The sequence below is a fragment of the Stegodyphus dumicola genome, chromosome 3 (genome assembly GCF_044657685.1).
Source record: "Stegodyphus dumicola isolate Sdum_Otavi_A_Nest chromosome 3, ASM4465768v1".
Lineage (NCBI taxonomy): Eukaryota > Metazoa > Arthropoda > Arachnida > Araneae > Eresidae > Stegodyphus > Stegodyphus dumicola.
In genome coordinates this window covers 128588825-128614706 of record NC_140770.1, presented here as the reverse complement: position 1 = coordinate 128614706, position 25882 = coordinate 128588825, and the positions used below count along the sequence as shown (strand labels likewise).

At 32.6% G+C, this 25882-nt stretch overlaps 1 protein-coding gene across 3 annotated transcripts in view; it reads left to right on the top strand.

Annotated features, from left to right (window-relative positions):
- Positions 1–25882, top strand: part of LOC118191459 (uncharacterized) — a 212975-nt gene that overhangs the window by 67204 nt on the left and 119889 nt on the right. The window contains exon 1 of one of the 3 annotated variants that reach the window (XM_085813302.1): positions 9341–9433. The exons of the other annotated variants lie outside the window; for them this stretch is intronic. Coding sequence (XP_085669428.1) covers positions 9409–9433 — 25 coding nt within the window. The 5' untranslated portion in view covers positions 9341–9408. Of the gene's footprint in view, positions 1–9340; positions 9434–25882 lie in introns of those variants that run through there. 3 annotated transcript variants of the gene reach the window in all.

The window sequence follows — 25882 nt, the reverse complement described above, 5'->3', positions numbered from 1 at the left end:
TTTATCTTTAATTAGAAACCTTTGGAATGCTAGGGATCAGTTCGTGGAGATTTTATGTGAATATCTTCAGTTAAGGGACATGAGAAAGTGTAATGATCAGGAGTTCCCTGTTCCTCACATATGCAGCTATCGGAGTTCGTCATATTTCTTGCGCAGAAATATGTGAGGAAGGATCTGTGTCCTGTTATATAGTAATTTAATGAAGGATTCGAGTACAGAGATGAAAAACTTACATTGAGGATCAAGTTATATGTACGTCTTTCCTGTGGAACATTGTTCCACAATTCTTGCCAAGATTTTGAAGCAAGTTGTTTTAGTTGGATACTTGAAATTTGCGCGAGACCACGGAATGATGATTTCAGTACCATCTTGATTAATAGCTGCTTCTTTGGCTAATTCATCTGCCTGATCATTACCAAAATGGCCACTTTGTCCTTTTAACCATGAAATTTGAATTTTGTAGTTTGGAATTTTGCCAAGAAGAGAATTAATGTCGGAAATCAATGGAGAGGAAGGTAAGGGATTCTTAATAGCTAAAATAGCTGCTTGGGAGTCAGATTTTATGCTAAATTCGTTGAGATTTTAAATGGGCAGTACTTTTATGCATTATACTCGTATATTGTACATGCACAGATTATTCACTGAGAAATACGTAAGCCCGTTATTAAAAATGATCGTTCGGCACTGTATTTTTTTTTTTTTTTTTTTTTTTTTTTTTTTTTTGTCGCTAGCGATAGATATCAGACTATATGTAACTTTGCGAATGCTTTCTCCTGTATTCCAAAAGTTCTGGAATATTTGAAGTAGTTCAATCTCTTAGTTCAGATTTTGAAACAGGGTTATTTAGCAATGTATTCTTGCAAAACCTCCAGCGGAAAGAAGCAAAAAAATTATTTAAGTATAAAGATAGTCTAGTAGTTATAATAGAAATTTAAACAATAATGGGAAACAAATCCGAAACTCATGGATTTATTTGGTTCTATAGAAAAATTGCATTAAAAAATATCTAAAAGCTTTCAGATTTTGTATTACTCCCAAAGAGTCGTTTTTTAACGTGTGTGTTACCTTTATTTATTAAATATGATATTCGTCTCATTCAAAACCGTAAAATTCAATTCAACAGCAATACCCCAGAACATTTAAAAACAGCATATCTTTAGAATTTCCCATACACCGTCTCGCGCTGGGGATTAAAATGTTTCCTTGTGGTACAGTTTTGCCATTGCTCGCTTTGAGTGTGTGTGATGATTATGGCAAAGCCTCGAGGGCTATCTGCCTAAGGGGAGGGATGCCTTCGTGGAGGACTTTCTAAGGGAAACTGGCTCGTATACACGTTACACATGGGGAAAGCCACGAAAACGCCCATGCAGCCAGCCCGTTCGCGGGATTCGAACCTCGGACCGAACTACCAGTGTTCAGCGACTTTACCGCTCGGCCGCTGGTGGGCTGCTCGCTTTGAAATCGTCGAGTTTGTTTATCAAAAATTCTTTAAAGGTTTACAAAATATGAAATATATAATGAAAGAAATTCCAAATTTAGGCTTCCAGATGCCCATTTTCGAGCGGGGGGAGTACATTATTTAAAGTTTGATGTCTCTTGGGTAGGTATCGTTGTTTTGTCACTGGGCATATTGCCCCTTTGGGCTTAAAAAAAGGGGGGGTAAGGTTCATCTTCTTCAATTGATAAAATTATGCTTATTATGAAATAATTGTACTTCTTGAAGAACAGAGATCTATCTCTTTCGAAGTGAATAGGATTTTTTATAAAACCCAACGTCAATCTAAGTCTGAAATTTTCTTAGCTTGTGTTTTATATTGAAGTAAGAAGTATAAAATTTTAAAACAGTTCAATAGCTTATCCATGCCTTTTATTTTATTTCTTTTGTAGTAATGCCTATACATAAAAACCTAAACTCACTTTTTAAGAATAAATTAATATCTACTTTTTGCAAAGTGTTTAGAGGTTGTATGCAAGTTTAACTAGTTTTTAATGATACAAAAATAAGATGCAAAAAACAGCGATATCTGGTAAATCCAACGTTATTGGAAGCATTAAAGAATTTGATACAAAAAAGAAGCTCCTTGTTTTTCACACAGGTCCAGTCATTACCGCTATTCCAATAACTAGAACCTAGGCCGAAAAATCCCGACAAAGTCAAGTTCTAAGATCATAGTATAATTTCTAATCGTATTAACTTTTAAGCATGAAACAAAGATAGTGGATATTACAGCCTCATGAAAGAAGGTCCACAAATTCTCTTAATTTCTCTTAATTGGGTCCTGAGAATAACGTTTGCTATGAGGTGGGATCATTTTGATGACATGCATGACTCTTTCTTTTTCCAGACCCGCAACTGTTTCGATACATACCAAACCTTTTAAGTAATTCCCGCTTAAATGAATTTTATTTCTACCTTTGAAATCCTCTTTTTAGTCCAAAGAGACTTTATTCCTAAGGGATTATTGTTTCCGTTTTGTGATTTTGCGTCGAAACACAGTGAATGTCCGTTTCATTTTTCAAACTGTTGCCACCAAATATTATCGCCGTGTATTATTTTTGAAGAAATTAAATAATGAAGAATCTGCATGAATGCATATATGTTTCTCACATTGTGATAAAACGGCGGTACCTAGAGCCATCCAATTTTGAATAAAGTAATCCTACTGCCAATATCGGCATCTGGAAGCCCAAATTTCGAATTTGTTTTATTATCGATTTCATATTTTGTAAAACTTTAACGAATTTTTGATTAACAAACTCAAAAATTTGAAATCGAGCGATGGCAATGTTGTACAGAAAAAACATTTTTATCTCCAGCTTGGAAATTCTAAAGATATATTCAATTTAAAGTTATTTTGCGATATTGATGTTGAACTGAATTTTATGATTTAAGTGCGAAGAAAATGATATTTAATAAATAAAGGTAACATACAAAATGTTAAATAAAGCTCTCCTTTGGACGTAATTTAAAATCTAAAACCTTTCAGATTTTCTTTTTCTATTTTTTTTTTTTTTTTTTCCAGTTTTTACTTAACAAAAAAGAAAGGGCGTGGTTGAGTAACGAATCAAATAATGTTTGGAATAAAACAGAAATCATTTTAGGAAATGTTTCGCGTGGATTTTGTATCCGATTGCATTCGGAATTCTTCAACATATTACATTTGCCAGGAAGAAGTTTCATGTCCTGTAAATATTAATCCGTCTGTAGAAGCTGCCACACCTATAACATATGCTTTGAATCCCGAGAGGGCAACATCCACCTGTGTACCGCCCTATTGTGAAATCTAAAGTATGTTTAATTGGGAATTAATTATATAATTAATTGGTACCAATTTAATAAGAGATCACTTTCTGGATGGATGGCTAAACACCGGAATTTCGTTCTAGTTTCTATTCCCAACAAAAAAATAGGCTGGCCAAGATTGGTAGATATCTTTGAAAGCATTTTTATTTCTACGATTTAAGACTAATAGGCTTTGCCGTAATAAAAAAAAAACTTTCCTTTATCGATTTTATTGCTCCTTCTGATTAGTAAATTATTTCCGAAGTTTTGTTTTATACAGCATAAAAATCAAAATATTTTATATAAAATTTTCCACAGAAAGTGGTCGGTCGTAAATTCACAAATCAAATTTACCCGAATGAAAGATATTCGCTTTAACGTACTTTTCTGTAAATTGTGCCCATTTTATGTACGTATTCTCTTGTCTAAACAGTGGGCAATTCTTTGATGATTCATTTTTATATTATTTCGAATAGAGAGTCGTCTTGCTGCTCTAGGGATTTAAAAATACTTCAGTTTCTTAGAACCATTTATATAAAGTCTGCAGTTGCTGAATCCTAGTGTAATTCCAATACTGAAGTGCCTAATATTGAGAAGAAGAAACTATAGGTAAGGGTGGAGAGTAATCAAAATAATCAAGAAATCAAGATAAATAACTCCGTAAGTTTCGTCTGACATGAAAACATAGAAGTTAAAGGCTAATATTATGTAATTTAGTTTCACTTCAAACTACGAATAACTCAGTTTTACCATTTCCTTTAGCACTCAATTTACTTTTATTTCCAATCAATTATTTACCTTTCCTATACTTCACGGTGAAATTATTATGCTGAAATATGTTACTTATTTACAATTAGGCAATAATGAAACCTTGGTTTGGTATAGATTTTGAAAAAAAAAAAAAAAAAGCTTCATTATTTTTTACGCAACTTTTTTTAATCGTTTTTACTGAATGTTTCAATGTTTTCCAGTTATTGCATTTTTTTGGAAAAGATTAAACCCTAGTGATTAAGTAAAACACATGTAAAATTGCAAGCATGTAACCTCTTAAACAAAAACATACAGTAATTCACATTTTTTTCGGACACCTGTGTTTTTTCAGTTTTATTTGCAAACAGCAGTTATTAACTATTAGAAAATCCCTTTTTGGGGGGCAATGCTGTAATTCCTGATTATGTTATCCAGAAACATGACGCGATTATTTTATGGTTCATCACATTTTGTTTTGCTGTTTCCGAAACAAAAATCTTTAATCAATGTGTATATATACTTCTAACAATACTGCGAGTCAGTGATACAGAACTTTTAAGATTCATTACCATGATTATTATTATAACCAAGAGACTTAATTTAGAATCTTTGCACGGAATGCATATCCGCATTCTTCCTGTATAATTTTGTAGCTAATGAAAAAAAACATGTAGAATCTTACATAAACACTTCCATTACATTATACAAATTATATTACATTATATTACATTATACAAAAATGAATCTACTATATCGATCACGATACGTACAAGAAGCATACAACTCAAATATGCTCTAATGTTATCGTGGTGGATAAAAATGTAGGTTGTTCACCACGCCTTTCGATGATCAGGAACAATAGGATAGTTCCATCTGTTCGGTTCTGCTACCTTATCCATTGACGCTATGATTACATAAATAATGAATCTAATCTATTTCTGTTTCTCATAATATAAAGAGTTCTGATTCTCATAACATCCGTGGCCCTATTTTATATGCTATTTGTGAAAGTTATCCCCTTTATAATTTGGTAAGTTATTCTAACAGGTGCGTCTGTTATGAAGAGGACAGTTTATTTTAGAAGACAAAATTCGCGGAACAGATAGTAAAAATTCGCGAAAGCTCCGCTGCTTGAAATTCATCTCCGATAAAAATGCTAAAACTTTTAAGGTTGCGATTCATATTAACATTTCAATGGCAAAGAAAATTTTAGTAGAAAAAAAACAAACAGTAACACAAATCATTTGTAATTAGTAAATAATTAAACAAACTTTGTGTTAAAACATTTTGAATTGAAATTTCTCTTTATAAACTGTTCTGAAACTAATTCTGTTCTGAAAATATATTGAATATTATTATTTTAGATCTAGATTACCATTTTAATTAAATCGAAATCTAGATCTAGTTATTAAATGGTAATTAAATAGCATCAGCATTTTTATACATTTTATAATATATATATATACTATATATACAAATTTCCTTCATTAAGTAATGCATTTGTCTTTAAAGAGGATAATTTGTCATCGAAATTGCTTGTTGATATTAGCTGGCAACTGAGGGAAACTTTATGGAACTTCGGGAAACGGTTTTTTTTCCTTTGTATTCTAGAAAATTAAAAAACTTAGGGATAGGACTTCAGAATTCAATCTTTTGCATTAAATTTTAGAATAAGATTACTTTGCAGGGTTACGAAAACTGTAGCATAGAAGTACTATGAGAGTTAGTTAAATATAAAAATGATTTAACACCTTTAATAGAAATTTAAAAATAGCAAGAAAAATTCCGAAATTCGATTTTTGCGAAGCCTTAGATTAGATTAGAAAAATAACAACCGAAAATCACGCCTAGATAAAAACACTGCTTTAGTTATGAAAACAGGAACAAAGATTCCTGTACAGTGACTTAACTTTGTTTTTCTCATTACGGATGCTTTTGTTGAGCTTCTATAATATTGAGAACTTCTTTAATTAGAAACAGGTATGTTATTATCATTCCCCAGCATTACAGAGCTATTGATTTTTTATCTAACCCTCAATAAGAGTTTTCACGAATGAAGGTAAAATAAGCTATATTATTAGAATTAGAGATGACACATTTGAATTCTCGAATATTTGCGAATATACTAGAATTCCAAGACTCAAATACTTGCTTTTTTTACCGTACAAATCTGTCAGATCTTAACTTAGCTGTTAAATGTTTTAATTCTCTTGCTAGAAAGGTTCGTTTAATTGATGGCCACAATATTAGTGAAAAACGCGTTTTCTGCAATTTCATACTATATGGTGGCTGTAAGTGTCACATGTTCAATATTCTAGAAAGAATTTAGTGTTCTACTTTTATATGTGTTAATTCTGAAAACTACTTTTATACTACTACTTTTATATGTGCTAATTCTGAAAATAATCATCTTATCTTTACAGTTACTTTGATGTAAAATGTTTCTATTACATTTTAAAACATTTGGGCTTTAATTCAAATACTTTTTTGCCAAATTATATTGAGAAAATGAACTTCAAGTTTTCAGAGTTTTAAGAACATATTTCATTTGTTAAATTGTCATTATATTGTCTCGATAAATATAGACATATTTACAAGAAACCTATTCTTCATTTTTTTATCAAAGGCAGATGTCTGAACCTGCTTCACTTAAAAACTTTAAATATTAAGCTAGAGTTATTTTCTCTCCCTTTACTGTTATTTTGATATGAAGGTTTCGAGAAGTTTGAGAATTTTTTAAAATCCAGATTCGGATTCCAGAATATTTAGAATATTCAACATCTAATATAAATTATTTTTAATTAGAGAATTATAGTTGGAATTAAGCATCAGACGAATGGAGAGTATCCCGCTCAACACAAAAATAATTGATCCCAACACAAAAATAATCGATTACAAGTAATACTTTATAAATTCTTATTGAGAATGTAAAATATAAATTTACGCCCTGCTTTGCTTCTTTCTTTTTACTATATAAAACATATTGAATTAAAATTAACCTACAACGGGATCTTTATCACTAGAATTGAATAATTCTTACATTAAGATAATTGAATTGAAGATTTATTGAAATATGAAATCTTATAAATTCACAAAACGGCTGAACCAAAATATTAGAGACCTGTTACAAGCTGGAATTCAGTAGGAAAAAAATGATGATAATAGCAGTCAGTGATTGCTACACCTTATGCAAATATGAATAGCAAAACGGCTCGAAACAATGAGAAGTATCCCCATATATCTCTTTGTCCATGGAACCATATTCCTTTCGGATCTGTATATGATACATCAAGGTAGGAATTTTTGGTATGTGAGATACGTGCTTATCAAATCTATATATTCAAGGTAATTCATGAGTCCATCTCTATAAGAAACCTTATAAAACCTAGGTAGAATGACTTTCCTTATTAAAAAAAATCAGATTTAGTTGAGGTGCCCTTCAGCAGCACGCGTCAGATAATAGTTGAGATCATTCTTAGGTCAAGGGCATTTATACATGCCTCGGGTGTTACAAATTAGTAATCTTATTGTCAAAAAACATATGAAATCCCAGAAGCCAAAATCAATTAGTGTGAAATTTGAGCTGCCTGGAAGTTGATGATTAACCTTTACGGCATTACTAGACATACTGAATACGGTGTACATAAAATGCAATAAAAACGTTGCTTTAAGTTTTATTTTCAGTTTATTTTAAATGGTATACTATACGGGGCATAAAAAAAAGAATAATTCAGAATAAAAAGTTGATAATTCCCATCTTTTAAATAATTTAGTTCTTCATCAAGGGCTAGTTTGGAGGAGCAAACTTGAAGAGCACGGAAAACATAGGAATAAAATGAAGCTAACTTTTGTTTAGTCGGATGACATGATTTAAAGTGTGGCGGAAGGCAAACCGATGAAGGTTTACGGTAAACCGTAGTACTGAAGTTGGATGCGTTACGTGTGATCAGAATGTCGAGAAACGGAAGAGAATTGCAAGTGTCAAGTTCAAAAGTGAATTGAATAGCAGGATCAATAGAATTCATTGTTGAAAGAGCTTTATTTAAATCATCTTTATTACCTTCAAACAGGGTAAAAGTCTCGTCTACGTAGCGGAACCATACCGGGAAGTTTAAAGTTCAAACAATTTTGATTCATAATAATGCATGTAGATATCGGCCAGGATGGGACTGAGGGGGCTTTCCATGGCTGATCCCTCAGTTTGCTTGTAATATTTATTTTAGAAAGCAAAATGCGTTTGTTTCAAACAGAGTTGAGTGAAAGAAATTAGCTCATCAATTTCGATGCAAGAGAAATGAAATTCGCGAAGTCTAGTTTCTAGACATCTTAATGCACCCTCCTCTGGAACATTGGTGAATAATGATTTTACATCAAAAGAAATCATGAGTCAATTTCTAGGAGAAATGTTTTTAACCTTTTTTACAAACTCTATTGAATTTTTTACGGTGTAAATGTTATTGTCTAATAGAGTTGAAAATCTAGAAACTAAATACTTAGCTAACGGATACGAGGCAGTACTTAAATTTGATACAATAGGACGGAAAGGAATACCACTTTTATGAATTTTGGCAAGAGCATATAATCTGGCACAATTCGCTACAGATGGGATAAGTTGCTTGAAAGGATTTGTGAAAATTTGATCGCAGTTTTTATTTTAACTGCCTGTCAAAAATAAAATAAAATAAAATTTGAAAAGAAACCATGAGTAAATTTCTAGGAGAAATGTTTTTAACCTTTTTTACAAACTCTATTGAATTTTTTATGGTGTAATTCCCATCTTCTCAAAATGAATATGGCTAAAATCATTAATACCACTTGCTTAATACATTGCTGTTTCGAGATGTTGAATCATCGCTTTCTCTATAATTACATCCCTTTCCTCATAAAAAAATATCCACTTTTTATATTTAGAGTTCTTTCACCTCTGCGTAACAGTTGATGCTGTTCAATGCTGAACATTAAACACAATACATAATTCGATTTTTTTGTCCTCCCTGGTGACAAACTATATGCTTCGTTGAACAGCGATAATTACCAATGTATCACTGTTAATTACTTTCTCGATGCTCATGATTGAAATCATTAAGTAACTTAGATACTCGTTTGTTTGTACATAGAAGTAACCTCAGTATCCTTCATCGCATTACACGCAAGTTGTTCATATTGTTTACAGAGAAGACAGCTGATAATGCGATTTCTCATTTACTTTGCAAATTTTGATCAGCTGAGCTGTCTACACGCATGCTTGGCATTCGAATGTTTCAGGATTTTAAATATTTTTCCCTATTATGCATCACGCGATGTCTTTAGATACTGGAATACTTTTGCACAGAACTACGTTTCCGCAATTCTTGTCTAAAGCTTGTTCATGTTAAATGGATACGATAAGTGAGAATTCAGGTAAGACAATTACGTTTGCATTTAAGAGGTAACGTTTTATTTGCATAAATATGATTTAAAGTAGTTACTCTTCATGAATTAGACAGTTTCCATAAGATACTGAATTTTCTGCTCTGGCGTCGAGTGAATTGTGATAATGGAAATGTGTGTTATACAGCACATAACAGTGGAATAATTTACACTAGCGTAAGAAGGGACATTTGCCGTTAGTCTCCACTTTCAGGATGGGCCTTCAGATTCTCATAATAGTTAAAATATGTCGAATTTTAAGTAATTTTTCGGTTTTAAACTATATGCTTAATAAAAATAGAACAAAAATTCAAAATTCTATAAAAATAGAACAAAAATTCAAAATTCTTTAAGAGTTTTCCCATATTTTATAAGGAACTTTGAAGGAAAATGTTAGTATTGTATGTGATGTTGTAAATAATGTGGTTTTCAGTATTTGCGTGTTATAAAGCACCTTGTTGCACTGTCTTTCCGGATATTACGTGAGAATTATTGAAAATTAGCTACAGAAAATGTGGCCCCAGAATAACATACTTAACGATAGAATACTACTGCAAGCATCAACGTATTTCAGTAGGAAGAAGTGCTTGAAAACGCTGTTAATTTTCTGAAATTTAACATTCTGCTTCTTTATGTAACGCCGCCCAACCGAATCACAGTTGCCGGCATTGCACCAGCGAACTTGTCTAAATAAATTTTAAAAATAATCTCAATTCACAATTCAAGTGTCATTTAAGAAACATAAAGACTAAACAAAAATTGAAAATTCCAGAAATGTTTAAAAAATTTGTAAAACATGAACTTACTACCTACCTCATATGCTGTATTATGTATATAATTTGATTTGCGTATAGTTATATAAATGTATGCATATTATAGGTTACGTACCAGTTTTATGTAGCATCACATAATTATATTAGGTATTTTCTTCAATTATATAATGTATGTTGTGCTATCAGTTTTGTTTGTTGGTTTTTACATTCATAATGTTCCTTAAAAAAACTTTAAATTGCATTATTCAATATATAATTTATTAAGGCTATTATAATTATTAGGCAATTGTTTAACATAAAATGCTAGCGAATAATTTACATATTCGTTATTACACTGTAATGAGTTAAAAGGAAAAGAATAATAATAAATAAAATCATCCCCACTCCACGGATCATAACCGATTGCAGGAGTAATGGTGAAACACCACAGTGACCGGACATGGAGTCCGACCTCCGAAGCCGATCTTAGATTCTCGAATAATCTGGGTATAGCATGGAGTATATTATTATGAATTTTTGTATATATGTAAAAATTTTAGTAATATATGTAAAAATCTATGTAAATCTATATAAAATCTATGTAAAAATATATGTAAAATTTTAGTAATATATATGTAAAAATTTTAAAGTTATCCTTAAAACTGTAGTATTTCTTGTATGATGTAAAATGAAATGCTTGAAAGTGGTAATGTTCTGCCAAAAAAGTAAATTACAGGCGGCAAGTCTATTTAACATAGAGTAAATGTCAGTCTCGCTAAATTGGAGACATCGACTAATTTTCGTTGCCAACTTTGTCGAGAAATCGCCAAAGTCACCGCACTTGGCGACCATTTGGAGCATTTTGGTCCGCTCCATGTATAACTGTAACTGATATTGTGATTAAATAAATGTAATTAATCTTGATATGTAACTGCTCCGGCCCTCATATGCCTTCTAGTAAATTCGAGAAGTTCTAGAGGTTTCTCCATGACAGGGGCAAAACTATGTAACACCAGTGAGAGCATCAGTTTCTCAGTTATTGGTTCAGAACGACATCGGAGTATTGAGACATCCGTGACAGCCTCGCCTTTTAGTTTAGATACGCTTTGCATTGCGTTGTGTTTAACGTTTTTAGTAATTTGGAGTGTAACTACCTACTGATTGTGCTCTGTGACACTGAGAAGAGCTGTACGAGTGCTTTTGAGAAAAGTTACGGAACTGTAAAGTGTTTCTTTCGGTAAAAATACATATTTATGAACCTCTCGTCGATTCTGCGTACAATATGAATAAACACTATAAATAAATAACTTTAAATAAATAATATGTCTTTTCGCTAGAATTCAGGAATAAGTTTTGCACTGTGATAATGTCCTTCAAGCTGAAGAATAAGATTATTCCTGTTTTCCTGTTTGATAAATACTTTGCCTTTTCCTGGGATTTTGCTGATACAACGCTATTTTGTTATACAACGAGTCTATAACAAAATAGCGTTTTTACTCGTACAGTGCTACCGGAGGCCAATGGTAATGTTAAAAGTGAAGCACAAAACTCGCCGCTTGCAAGTGTGGACGAGAAAGCTGAACGTTGAATGTCACTCTACTGAGTGACAGGATGGTTCACACACTCTGATATAGATGTAAAGTAGTGTAGATATAAAAGCTAGGTCCTAAAATAAAGGAAACAAAGTCCTATCTTTGCAAATAAAAAGTAAATAGAGTGAGAGTCTTGAAAATAGACAGGTGTTAACACGAGGAGAGCTATCATTTGGCATTATAATGTGTCATTCTTAAGTCTCTTGACAATACAATCAATTATAGAATCATAATTAGTAATTACAGCTAATAAATTACATTTCAGGATATCCTGAAATGTATCCACCAACTATACTGAAATGTAATAATTCATAATTATTACATTTCAGGATAGTTGGGGGTGGACATATTTATTATAAAAGAAGTAGTACGAGTATATTAATCACTTATGTTTGGTTTGTCGATGTTTCGGTGAGTAATAAAATTTCTAACACCGTTCTCAATCGCGTATGCGTATTTATGTTCATGCTTTTGATTGCCTTGGGAAAACTGCGTATAATATATTAAGTTTTTTTTCTTTTTATATCCAAAAAAAAAAAAAAAAAAAAACCTATTCATTACTCTTAGTAAAAAATCTGAAACTATGTAACAGAATGAAAAACGTAATAAATAAATTTTTATTCGTAAATTTATGACTAAATTTAGATTTTTTCTTATTTTCTTTTAAAAATATCAATCATGGGCAACGTATTCTTGGTTACTTCTCATCCGTAAAATATTTTCATCAACGCAAAATTTTCCATGAGACTTTCATCTTGATTAGCATAATTAAATTTGCATTCTTAGAATTCTATTATGGAACACGGAGCTCTAATTCTAGAAGTGCGAATCGTTCATGATACCACTGGCTGTAATTGGACATTGAAAACAAAAACCAGGTGGTTGACCTTGGAGCGTCAACCTTGCGCGGTAATTTTTTTCTTTTTTTACGAATGCATCTGAATCATCCACTACCACCTGTTCGGGTAAGCATCGTTATGCATTAGTTTCTGAAAGGCTTCAAATGAGGCTACGAAACCTAAGCCGGCTCATTATTTTCCACGACTCTTTGTTTCGGAAGGCATTTTGATCTATGTTTAATTTATTAACTTCTGTTTTTCTTTGGCGCGGTTATCTGGCTATTAACCGCGATCTGATCTCTTTAGTTGGTAGTGGTGGTACTGATTTTTTTAACTCACCCCGATATAAGGTATACAAATTCGTTCTTTTTTGTGCCATCTGTTAGTTGCGCCATTTTTTCTCTCAATGCCCCTGCTTATCTGACCAGCTAATTAAAGATCTGAATAAATTATTATTGTATTTTATAAAGTATGTTTTACCATTTTCAGCTCTACGAAAAAGGAACGCGATAACTAAACAATATTGATTAATGTTCTAGAATGAATGATGTTAATCTAACCGATGTTTCAATGGAAAACCTTTATTTTCGTGTTATTCACGTGACTTTGGATCCACAAATTATCGGCTCCGTTCCAAGAGTTATCGGCATAAATTATCTTCGACCTTTTTTTAATATGTACAGTAAATATCTGGTGCATCTGTTATATCTGCCAGAAATCCAATAAGAATTTTAATGAAAATTTATATAAAAAATAGCATACGTGTATATAAAAAGGTTAAATTTTGTTCTGATGACACGCTTTTTAAAATCGCTGTTGCGAAAAGAATGATTACATTTTTTCTCAAAAGAAAATTGATATTTTCTTGAGGAGAATTATTAGTAAAATATTTGTTCTTTCTCACGAAATAACAATATCTATTTGTATTGTGAGTTAGTGTTTTGGAGCACATTCTTTTCAACACTGAATGATAGTATTGTAATGTAGAATGCGACAGGAAATGACAGTATGTGCATTTTTATTATTTCTCTAAACTAAAAATGTAAGTTTTTGGTTTTATTTTCATAAAAATGATGATGACCGTTTCTGAAAATTGAATTACCAGAAACTGTTACTTAATTTACCTTTTGATTACTTTTTCTTCGAAGAGTGTAGCCAAGAAGTGTGTCTGCATCGTTTTTAAAAATTAACGAGTTAATGTTTTTAAGGAGTTTGAACTAAATTACCAGAAATTCTTTGAATGATATCATCGTATTTATTCTTGTTAATGAATAGCTGTACGGTATGCCTTTTTTTATCTATGGACTTTTTTCGCTGTAGTTATACAAATTTTAAGTAAAATCTATTGACTTGAAATAAAAAATAAGGAAGTTTTTATAAAATAAGTTTATGTTTAAAACTCATCCAATAATTAATAATCTAAAAGAAGAAAAGTAATAGTTTATATAGTTCAATGGCAATAAAAAATTAAACAATTCTCTTCACAAGTTTTATCTATACTTTTATTTCGAGAGTAATAAAAGAAAATCTTATATTACATTTGTCAATGCAATTCGATTAATAGATTTCGTTATTTAGGTGCCCAAGCTTTTAGTTTTCATCTTTTTAGCCTTATTACTTATATATATATATAAGTATAATATATAAGTCATTTATGTAAGACATATATATAAAGTATATAAGTCAAATTATTTAATTAAGAATCGTTTTTCTATAACGAATATCCGATCTTTTATTTCTAGTAATTTTGTTACGTCAAATGGTGGAAAAAATCCATCAATTTTCCCAAAACATCTGAAATTTTGTTAAAACTTTCTTATGAATTTCGTTTAAAAGACTTCTTCCCGCTCTATTTTGCAAACAGCAAAGTTCTGGGAGTTTTAGGAAAAGAGAAAAATAGAGGTATGCAATGGGTTCGTAACCTTGAAACTATGTTTTCAAGCGATACGCAAAAACAACTCGTACTTGCCCTTGTACTTCATAACGTAGTTTTTAAAAAAATGTGGAAAATCTCCCAAATAATATGTCATTATTCTTGTTTAAACTTGTAATAACTTATTATTCTCGTTTTAAAAGAGGGCGATGGATCTGTTTTTTAACCTGGGAAAACTTCAAAACTTTGTAATTAATATATTTTTAGGTATTGAAATGTTAAAATAATCGACGTCAAACAGTGAAAAAAAACCCAGGTATTTTTTAAACTTCGCCAAACAATCAAATTAAGTTAAAAAACTTCATACAAATTTAATTTGAAAGATTTTTGTGCCCTCCTCATCATTCTATTGATGCAATCAGTTTTGCTTCGATAGATTATGGCAAAGCACACTAGGGCTATCTGCTTAAGGGAAGTGATGCCTTCGTGGAATATCTTTCTAAGGGAAACTGGCTCATATACACGTTACACATGGGGAAAACCACGAACGACAGCCAGCCCATTTGTAGGATTCGAACCTCGGACCGAATACTAGTATTCAGCGACTTTACCGCTCGGTTGCTGGTACCAGCAGTAAAGTATGGAAAATTATGGTTTGTCTGTTAATGAAGGTATGGGTATGTGTGAAAAAACGTTTCAACATTAATTTTGAAAAAAACTAAATAAAATTTTTAAAAAAGTATGTTTCATCAATTTGTATTTTCATTCACAGGGTATGTATAAAATGTGAACTCGATAGTTTATCAGGAAGTAGAACGTTTTTATGTGTTACTTTTATTTATTAAATATCGTGTTCTTTGCACTTAAACCATAAAATTCAATTCAACAGCAATATCGTAAAATAATTTAAAAAGAGCATACCTTTAGAATTTTCAATACGCAATATCAAGCGTTGGAGATAAGAATGTTTTCCCCAGTGTTGTTTCACAGTGTTGCCATTGCTCGCTTTGAAATCATCGATTTTCTTAATCAAAATCTCATAAATGCTTTACAAAATATGAAATAGGTAATAAAACGAGTTTCAAATTACAAATTTGGATTTCCAGATGGTACATTTCGGGTGGAGACATACGTTATTCAAAATTTGATGTTTTATCACAATGCAAGAAACATGCATAAATTTATGCAGATTCTTCATTGTTTGATAATAATATTGGATAATATTTGGTGGCAACAATTTGAAAAGTGATTCAGTGAAAGTTTTAGATGCAAAATGCCAAAACGAAATTAATAGTCCTTCAGGGCTAACGCCCTTTGTGTTAAAAGAAAGAAATTAAGTCATTTTTAACGCATAGAACGCTTTTGAAATAACGACACTAATTATTAATAAAAATATAAATATTCTGCATATGCAATTTGAGTTGCGTTGGTTGAGAAACTATATTATTACAAGAGTGGATGATCTGTAATAAAAGTGACCGAAATTTTATAATAGAGCAGAGCAGAGCTGATCCTCTGATAGCAGATGCATTTTTTAATAATATGTAAATTACATTTGTTACTTAAGTTATGTTTAATAAATTCATAGTCTATACAATCTGAACTCCTTTTACTTATATATTGATTGAAAAATAAGCGGCAAACAAGAAAACAGAATAAAAATATACATGTAGGAAAACATATATGTTTATTTCCTAAGAAATGGTAATTCCATTTACTCACAATAGAATAAAAATCCCAAGAGGCATATATGCTTTTTTCTAATATATATAATCTGGTATCCATGTCTGAGATTACGTGCGCTCTGGTTTTTCATAGTAGAATTAGGATTTTTTGAAAAAAAAAGGTGAGAGTTTTCATTGTAGGTTCATAAACTAACTTAGTTGACAATGCCCCGTGTCATTCTCTTTTTTGTTGCATATTTTTGGCAACACAGAGGACTTTTATCTTTAGGGCTGAATTATAGAAATTTTATTATTTCATTTTTATTTCTATTGTTGGCAACGAACCGAAAACTTCTCGCGCGCTCCGCTATTTTCTTTTACAGCTGGCCAATTACATCTAATCGACAGAAACGATTCTTCTTGATTATCGAATGAGTTGGCAATTCGAGGCCGCAGGAAAACTAAAATATCCTATGAGAAAATACAATTGGAGGCAACGAAGTTGAGGAAATAATTAACGTGGAATAAAATAAAGAGAAGGGATAAAAAGAAGAAAGAACGTATATGGGCGTAGAAGGAAGCATCATTACACGCGGCTAGTGACCTCTCACTTTCGTTTTTGTGAATAGAAGAGGCGGGAAAGGAAGAAAATAGAAAACACTATTCTGCCATTAAAAATAGATTTTATTTCCTGTAATAACATATATGATGATGCAAATTTTAATCCAATATTTTTTTGGCTTCTGCATAATTTTATAATTATTATCGTTTTGATTACCACACATATTTTAAAAGGAGAGATAATTATATAATGAAGGGTTATAATTTACGTGTAATTATTAGTATTATGAAAAAAAATCAATTTTTTGTGGTTTTAAAATAAAATCGCTAATACATGATGAAGATTGAATATTCTTAAAACAATTACTACATATTATTAAGGTAAATATTTATTAAATAATTACCTATAATTTAGATAGAATATTTCCTAAATACAACAAAGTTGAAATTTTAAGATAAAAAGATATAAATAAGATAAAAATTAAGCTAAAGAATAAAATAATAGCTAGCATGCTAATGCGTCTGTTTGCTTCATGATTTGATTTTTTTTTCTTCTCAATTTTGATTTCAAAATTTAATTTTTGAAATTTTTATTTTATATTATTGTTATTATAATACAGGGTATGTAAAAAAACTGTTAAAAGATAATTAAAATTGATATAAAAATTAAATAATCAACTAAACAAGGCATGAAAATTTTCTTAGAAGTTTTATATCGTAACACACCTTTCTAAGAGGAAGGGGGTTTAAAAGATTTTAATTTTAATTCTCGGAAATTAAAATCTATAAGTAGTATAGGTAAGGCATCAATTTTATTGCCTTAAAATGTAGTACTAAAATAACAGTAAATAAATTAGTATAAATAAAGCGATAATTTCATCGCCCACGAAATTAAAAGATTCTCTATGATTGTGTGAATGTTAATTACAAAATAATTCCTCAATATTAATTACAAAATTTAGTTTTCCAAAGTAGTGATTTCAAAGATTTAATTGCTAATTAGCAATTATGTAGTATTATGTAGTTATTAGCAATTAAATCTAATTAATAAATGCTAATTAGCAAATAAATCTTTTAAAATCAATTTTCTTTTATACACATTTATATTTAAATAATTTTTAGAATATTCCTATTCCAAAATCCAAACTAGAAACTGATCTTTTGATTACGGTAAGATTTACTGGGTTATTACGCTAAATTTAGCTAGACTTTTGAAATGCGAGAAAAAGTCGTTTCCCTGTGTTATGTAAAGTCGCTCTCCATTGCTAACAAGTAAAAATAAACCGGTTGATTCAAACATCATAGAGGATTAAATTTTCAAAAATTGTGAAAATTCTAAAGCAGATGTTGATGGCAAATGTTTGTGATAAATGATCCCCTTATACTGTTGCAAGTAATATGGCAGATAACATTCCGGTTGCAGTTTATGCTTGCAAAACGGAAAGTTTTTATTTTTATGACTGAGTATCACTTTGTAACACATAAACTGATGCCATCTTTCTCATGCTTTTTGTTGGGGGCAGTAACATTTTAGTCTTGGCTTCTTCCATTTTGTCTGAATTCCGAAGAGACAGACAGCAACTTCATTTCTTAAAATGAACGCTTTCTGTTTCTCGAAATCAAGTTACCAAGCAGAAAATCATTGTCTTGATAAGTTCACAATTATTTAAGAAAGTCTTATTGTACAACAACATTATAATAGAACGCGTTCTTAAGCGATGTTCAATCATAAAAATTCATTCTACTTGGCCGAGCGGTAAAGTCGCTGAAAACTGGTAATTCGGTCCTGAGTTCGAATTCCGAAGAAATGGGCTGGCTGCATGGGCGTTTTCGAGTCTTTTCCTACGTGTAACGTGTATACGAACCAGCTTCCAATAGAAAATCCTACGCGAAGACATTCCGTCCCTTAGGCAGATAGCCTTTGTATGCTTTGCCGTAGTTAAATAATTCAAACCCAACCGTTTTACTTAGGAAAAAATCATCACCATCTTTCACTAAATAAATAGTTTTTAAAGGTAACACATGAACTGTAACTGGATGTTAAGTAATAACAATAATAATATTTAATAGCTTATAATAGTACACATATGTTACTCATCAAAAAAATTTGCAAGTAATGACTATTTTTTACTTTTCTTAATTTTTGAAAGTTTGATATGTGCGATTTTTGGATTACTCTGTTATTTTTATTTAGTTATGAAGTATTTATGATATGCTTTGTTTTTTTTTATATAACTTCCGAAATGTTAATATAAATCTCCAACCACGAAGTTTTTCGCGAATTTCTTAATAAAAACCCAGCCCACGAAAGGTTCATGAATTTTCACTACTTACTACGCGACTAACCACGACGTTTGCCCTTTTTTCCGCGATAAAACTGCCGCCCTGCATATGAGTGGTCAAGAAATCTAATCATTTTATAGTAAACCATGGTGTTTATGCTAATATTAGAATCCGTTTCAAAATTTACAAATATGTACTCAAAATATGAAGGGAGTTAAAATAAATTTGATAAATGAAATAACTTATGGGTGCCTTTAGTTTTGAAACCTGAAAAGCTGAATTTTATGATCGAATTGTTTAATGTTGTTTGCAGGCATTTGCATTGCCTTTAATTAGAGCATTTCATGAACACGCGCATGCAGCCAATGCTGCGTAACAGAACAGTCATCTCAGCGAAGTATTTATTGCACAGCATTTGAATCACTTGCACGAGAAAAGGACACGCTGCTCTCCCTTCAGATTAATTCAAGTGCAGTTTCTTGCTGATGGATGTCGACAGCGTCAATGTAGATTAGTATAGACAGGTTTTGAGGCCTTTTTCTAGTTTCTTTTCTTTATGCAATGAAAGGAATTCTTAGAAAGGAAATGCGGATTAGTATTCAGAAGCTCATTACTTCCGACTTAGTTCAGATTATACTTCCGTTTGCGTTAAAATGCGATGAAAATCTTCAAATTTGAAATTTCAGCATAGCATCTTTGATGTTTAACATCTGGTTAGAAATCGGCTTATGATTATATAAAATTATCGCTAGGGTTGAGCAAAATCTGAAAACTGACAGCTGAAAAGCTAAATCATGACTTATTCCTAGAAATGATAGTTTCTATGATTAGTATAATGCTCTGCAGTTGGCACCTTATGTGCGACACGATAATGATCTTTTTTATTGCTTTAATGGATTTCGCAAATTTGTTTGGTTAAAATGCGCATAAATGTAGTTTTTCCCTTCTCTGTGCTAATATAATAAATATTAATAAATAGTGTATTTTATCAGATTATTCCACAAGTACTGGAGCATACGAGCGACAGAATGGATAAGAACCCTTCCCTGAATACTAATAGTTCGGTTGGTTTTAAATCCCGGAGAACGGGCTTACTTTATGGGCATTTTCGTTATTTTTCTCATGTGTAATGAAACTACTTTGAACAATTTCTTATAGAGCCAGTTTTTATTAGAAAGTACTGCACGAATGCATCTCTCTCTTTATACACATAGTCGTAGTGTGCTTTACTACCGTAATCTAATGTATCTAATCCGATCATAAATACTGCGCAAGCACTTTTGTCTGTCTGAAGGCTTCAGCGACGGATTGTTAAAAGAACTGCAAGTAATTATTGCACCGCCCCGTGCGTGCTGCTGCGGGGTAAATGGGTTAGCTCTCTTCCTAGCAAATGGCAGCTCCGTGGTTCAGATATCGGCGATAGCTGATTTCTCATGTTTCTTGGATAAAAGAAATCTTAGGACTCAATAGTGGTGCCCGAATTAAAATGTGGCGAAGAATAACTCAGCATCATCTGCATATGATCGACTAAGTTTTCTCAGTCACCCTATAAGCGGAAGAAAATGTAAGGAATAATTTACTTTCCTCCTGCTTGCTCAAGGTGATTTAAGTAGTTGATGCGCTCAGCAGGAAAATGAGAGATACGTGGTTTGAATCTCGTCGATGGCACAACTGACTTTCCCCATGTCTGGCTCCTAAAATATTATATTTTTACATAGAGGAATATAATATGATCTAGTATTGTGGATTTAATAGTATATTGTGCCTAATTTAGATAAGCAAACAAAACAAATAATGGTACATACTTAGGGTAGAAGCACGATTCATAAATTTCACAAGATAGAGTGCGCATTTATATACTCTGTTGTTCAAAACTATGAGAAAATCCCCATTTGGTGGATTGTTTCCAGAACTGAAGAATAACTTTTAATGAAATTTGGAGAGGTTGATATATACCACACAACAATCTTGATACACATGTATGATCGGCTCAGAATGGCTTAAAACAGTGGTTAGTATATCAGGTTCAAAGTTTCTTCTAACCTTCTTCGGAAACATACAATGACCTGACTAGGAACAGAGAGCTTACTAAAGCTATGTTCACTAATTGTAGTAAGTAGACAGGATACAGACGAAGGGTATACAAAACCCTTTATTTTTCTTTATATACAATGACTTCCGTACTTCGGGATACAATGACCCTCCACTCGGGGTCTAACGTAAAAGATATCAAAATAAAACTAAACTCTAATTTAACTTTAGAATAATATACGTGGAAGATTGGCCTTATAATAACAGGACGCGTATGTAGCACAGGGACTGTGAACACTACAATACGTTTAATTTATCAAGAGGATTAAAACCTCTGGCCTGGAAGGCAAATAGCAACTGCGTAACTTCTAAGGTAAGCGGCCTGCTTCGAACTCACTGCTTCCTCTCTCTTTCGCTTGGCAAAAAGGCCACACTTAAATACTTGGCGTTCGCCAGACAAACTTTGCATAAAAACCTTCACGCTTATAATTCTGGCCGGAAGTAGAAAATAAGAAGTGATAGTAAAGATTTAAAATAAAATAAAGGTTAGTAAAACTTAAGATCCTTACATACTTCCCGCCAGAGTTAATTAGTTTGAAACTGAGGTCTAAAACGACCTTGTTGAAAACTTTTAGCTCTAGAATCTAACGCGAGGCCAACCTTTTACAATTATAACTTCGCTAGAAACTAGAAAATTTAAAAGAAAGAAATTTGTTACAATAGCAGCTCCCAGGATCTACAACAATCTTTTTTTTTCATCTGTACTGCATCTAAACAGGAGCTTTATTCAATTCTGGTTCCTTCCAGAGATCTGGAAGGAAAACTAGTTTAATGAAATGTTACACAATGACATTGCAAATAACATATAGAATATACTGCTCTTAACATTCTTATTTCATTCATGACTATTTTAATTATCTCTCCCCGTGCTCTCTGACATGTGTTGTAAAAGAACACCAAACACGAATGTGTTTCTGTCTACGTGTGCCACACTTCCTCCTGCAATCAAAACACTAACGTGTTAAAATTCAACATAACGAGACCTCTTAACACACCCTACTTTCAACTCTAAACCCTGAGGTACTATTCTAAAAGTGGCTAACTCTAAAGTGTAGCGTCAGAGAGCCTAACTACATCATTCAACCTTTACCACATATTCGCCATGATTTAATCTTTACAGTCACACGAATAACAAATTTTTAACATTACTTTCACTTTTACCATATCACGGTATTTCTTAACATTTAAAATAACAGTTCACATGTATATAAGAACATATCAACATGCCGTTAATTTTACACATTTGAAAACATACATTAGTAGTACATTGTTAACTTCTATTCTTTTCAAAGCAAGTGCCAATTCTTTCTACATTGAAATAATACTACATTTCAAAAAGTCTTTCAGACTAAAACTTCTTTCTTGCTAGAATGTTTTAAATAAAATTTATACAATAACTTTTTACAATATTTAAGTCTTTACACAACGCTATTATACATCAACTTTAGTTTTACGCGCGAGTAATTGAAAAACATAATAAGAAAATCGGTCATAACTCATTTCTCGCCCTTTTGGCGATAAAGGTAGACCTCGCATGAGGTAAAACTTCTTGAAATCTGCCACTTGCAGTAAGAATGAAAGATTAACTTAAGTTTGCAAAGTAACATAAAATTTTACTTATCTTTGTAATATTCGGACATCCTTTTCTGGGCCCAGTCTTTAAAGGTATAGCAGATAGTAGCTTGGTTGATCCTCCTTCTTGTACGGGCTCGCCCTTCAGTGCTTTCCTCTGGAAGCTTCCGTTTTTCACTAGTACGGCCACCCTTGAACACCTTCCTTTTGTCCTCTGCTTGTGGTCTTGGCCGTTTGAAGGCAGCTGGTCTTGGTGGAACCGGGAAACTTCTGTCGTGATCCTGCTTGGACCTCGTTGTTGGCCGTTCAAATTTTCCTTGTACTTTTTCCTCCGCCGCTGATGGCCCTTCCGCAGTTCGGCGACTTTTGCTGCGGAGAGTTCTGTCGGATGAGTAGATCTTCCGTTTTAAAGCCGGGTTATAGTTGCCGTCATTTCTCCTGGTCCTCTTCACATACGTCGTCCTTCTCCCTTCTTCATTCTGGGGGTGTTCGTGAACTCTGTTTTCTGGACGGTGGAACGGCTTCTTTTTCTTTTTACCTTCAATTTTTCCGCGGGGCAATTTTCTTTTCACTTGCTTCTGTCTCTCATTGGCTTGCCCTTGTACTTGTCGTTTTCCCACCTCTGGAACTTGTACCTGCGGTGTCTGCCGTGCCGGATCCTGCAAAAGATCTGAAAAGATTTGCATTTTATTACGATCGAAGTAGGGCTTAATTTGATCAATATTTGCGGAACAGATTTCACCATTTCTGGCCTTTAACACTACAACAGCGTGAGTTATTTTTTCTATAACATATGGTCCTTCAAATCGTGGAAAAAATTTGGCAGTTTTATCTTCTGGTGCTGAAGAAAGTGAATGCTTAATTTTTAGTACTTCATCCCCTACTTTATAAGTTACTCCCCGTCGTTTCAAGTCATAATACAATTTTTGTTTTCTCTGTGCTACTTCAGTATTCTTCTTTGCCTCCTTAATTAGTTTTTCTATATCACCCATTTTAAATTCTGGGGCTCTTTGTTGCACATAAAATAATTTATCTAACGGTGTTATAATCTTTCTGCCTAGAAATAACTCAGCAGGAGTTTTTCCCGTTGTATCATGTTTTGCGGTCCTAAGGGCGAAAGCAAATTCATTGACATAGTTATCCCAGCTTTTATGAAAATTTTTAACATAACTACGGATAATTTTCACTATATTTCTGTTGACCCGTTCCGCTATATTTGATTGCGGCCGATACGGGACCATTTTTAAATGACGTATGCCCAGTTTTTTGCACATGTCTTCAAATATATTACTTACAAATTGAGGACCATTATCCGATATAACTTTTAGGGGCGCCCCGTATTTTAAAATATATTTATTTAAAATAGAATCAGTAACTAATTTCGCGGAGGCTCGTTTTAAGGGAACAATTTCGGTCCATTTACTAAAATGATCAACCATAACAAGGAGATAGCGACTTTTATTTAACTGACTTTTTGGGAAAGGACCCAATAAATCGATGCCAATTATTTCATTTGGAAATTCGGATTTAATACTATTTAGAAACCCGGCCGGGCGGAAATTAATATAATTAACTACTTGACATGTTGGGCAGGACTGGACATACGCCCTTGTTAACTTTTGCAGTTCAGGAAAGTAGACTGCCTCGCGTACGCGTTGGATAGTTTTTCGAATACCAGCATGAGAAGCTAAAGGGCTGTCATGGAGCTCTTGCAGGATATTTAATCTAAGACTAGCTGGGATAACAGGTCGAAATTCGTTGTTGGAATTCGTAGTTTTTGTATGAAATAATAGACCATCTATTAGTTCGTAATGGGCCGCCTTATTTCTTATCGCCACAATATCTTGGTGACTAAAATTTTCAGGATCCTTCAAATACTCATAAATACTTCCAAACTCAGGATCCTTACCCAGTTCGGTTATTACAGTTTCTCGGGAATTTATTGTACACGCTGTCAGCATTGCAACTTTTACGGTATTACCCTGTTCGTCTAATTTAATTCGTGATAGGGCATCTGCTACGATATTTTCCTTTCCGGGGGTATGCTTGATTACCAGATTATATTCTTGCAGCTTGAGTGCCCATCTTATTAACCTTGGGGATAAATTTTTCCCTGAGTACAATATAGTTACCGCCGCATGATCAGAATATACTGTTATCGGCGCCTTTCCAAAATAGACTCGGAGCTTTTGCACTGCTAACAGAACTGCAAGTGCCTCTCTCTCGGTCGCAGAATAGTTTCTTTGTGTTTGATTTAAAGTTCGGCTAAAAAATGCCACGGGCTGCTGATTTTGCGAAAGTACCGCTCCTACCGCATAATCCGAAGCATCCGCTGAAATTTCTAAATTTTCATCCTTTTCAGGAAATTTCAACACAGGGGCTTGCGTTAATGCTTGTTTTAATTTTTCGAAAGCACTATTGGCTTCGGCCTTCCACGAGAATCTTGCCTTTTTCCTTTTTAATTTTAACAATGGCTCAGCGATAGCTGCAAAATCTTTTATAAAGGACCTATAATATGAACAAAGTCCTAGAAAAGAAGAGAGCTTCTTTGCCGTGTTTGGAGTCGGATACTTTTGTACAGCGATTATTTTTGATTCATCTGTTTCGATCCCTTTTTGCGATATTTTGTAACCTAAATATTTTAATTCAGGGGCTGCAAATTTGCATTTTTCGACATTAACTTTTAGAACGGCCTCATTTAATAAAGAAAACACCTGTCTTAAATCCTGTATATGTTGGTCGAGATTATCACTAGTAATAATGATATCATCTAAATAGATAAATGTGGACTTTCCAAGAACAGGTCTTAACACAATGTCCATGCATCGCTGAAATGTTGCTGGGGCCCCAGAAAGGCCAAACGGCATACGCAAAAATGCATAAGTGCCAGACTTGGTTATAAAAGCAGTCTTAGGCACGTCCTCAGGCCTGACCCCTATTTGAAAATAACCATTCGTTAAGTCTAAAGTCGTCATAAATTTGGTTGATTTTATGTTCCTTAAAATTTCTTCTATGATCGGTAACGGATATACCGGATATTTCGTTATGGAATTTAATTTACGGTAATCAATAGCGAATCTCCACCTTTTTGGATGCTCCAAAGGATAATCATTATTTTTCTTACATAAAACCACCGGGCTAGCATAACTACTTGAGATGGGCGTTATGATCTTTTTACGTAGCATATCGGTAATATGCCATTCTATAATTTTT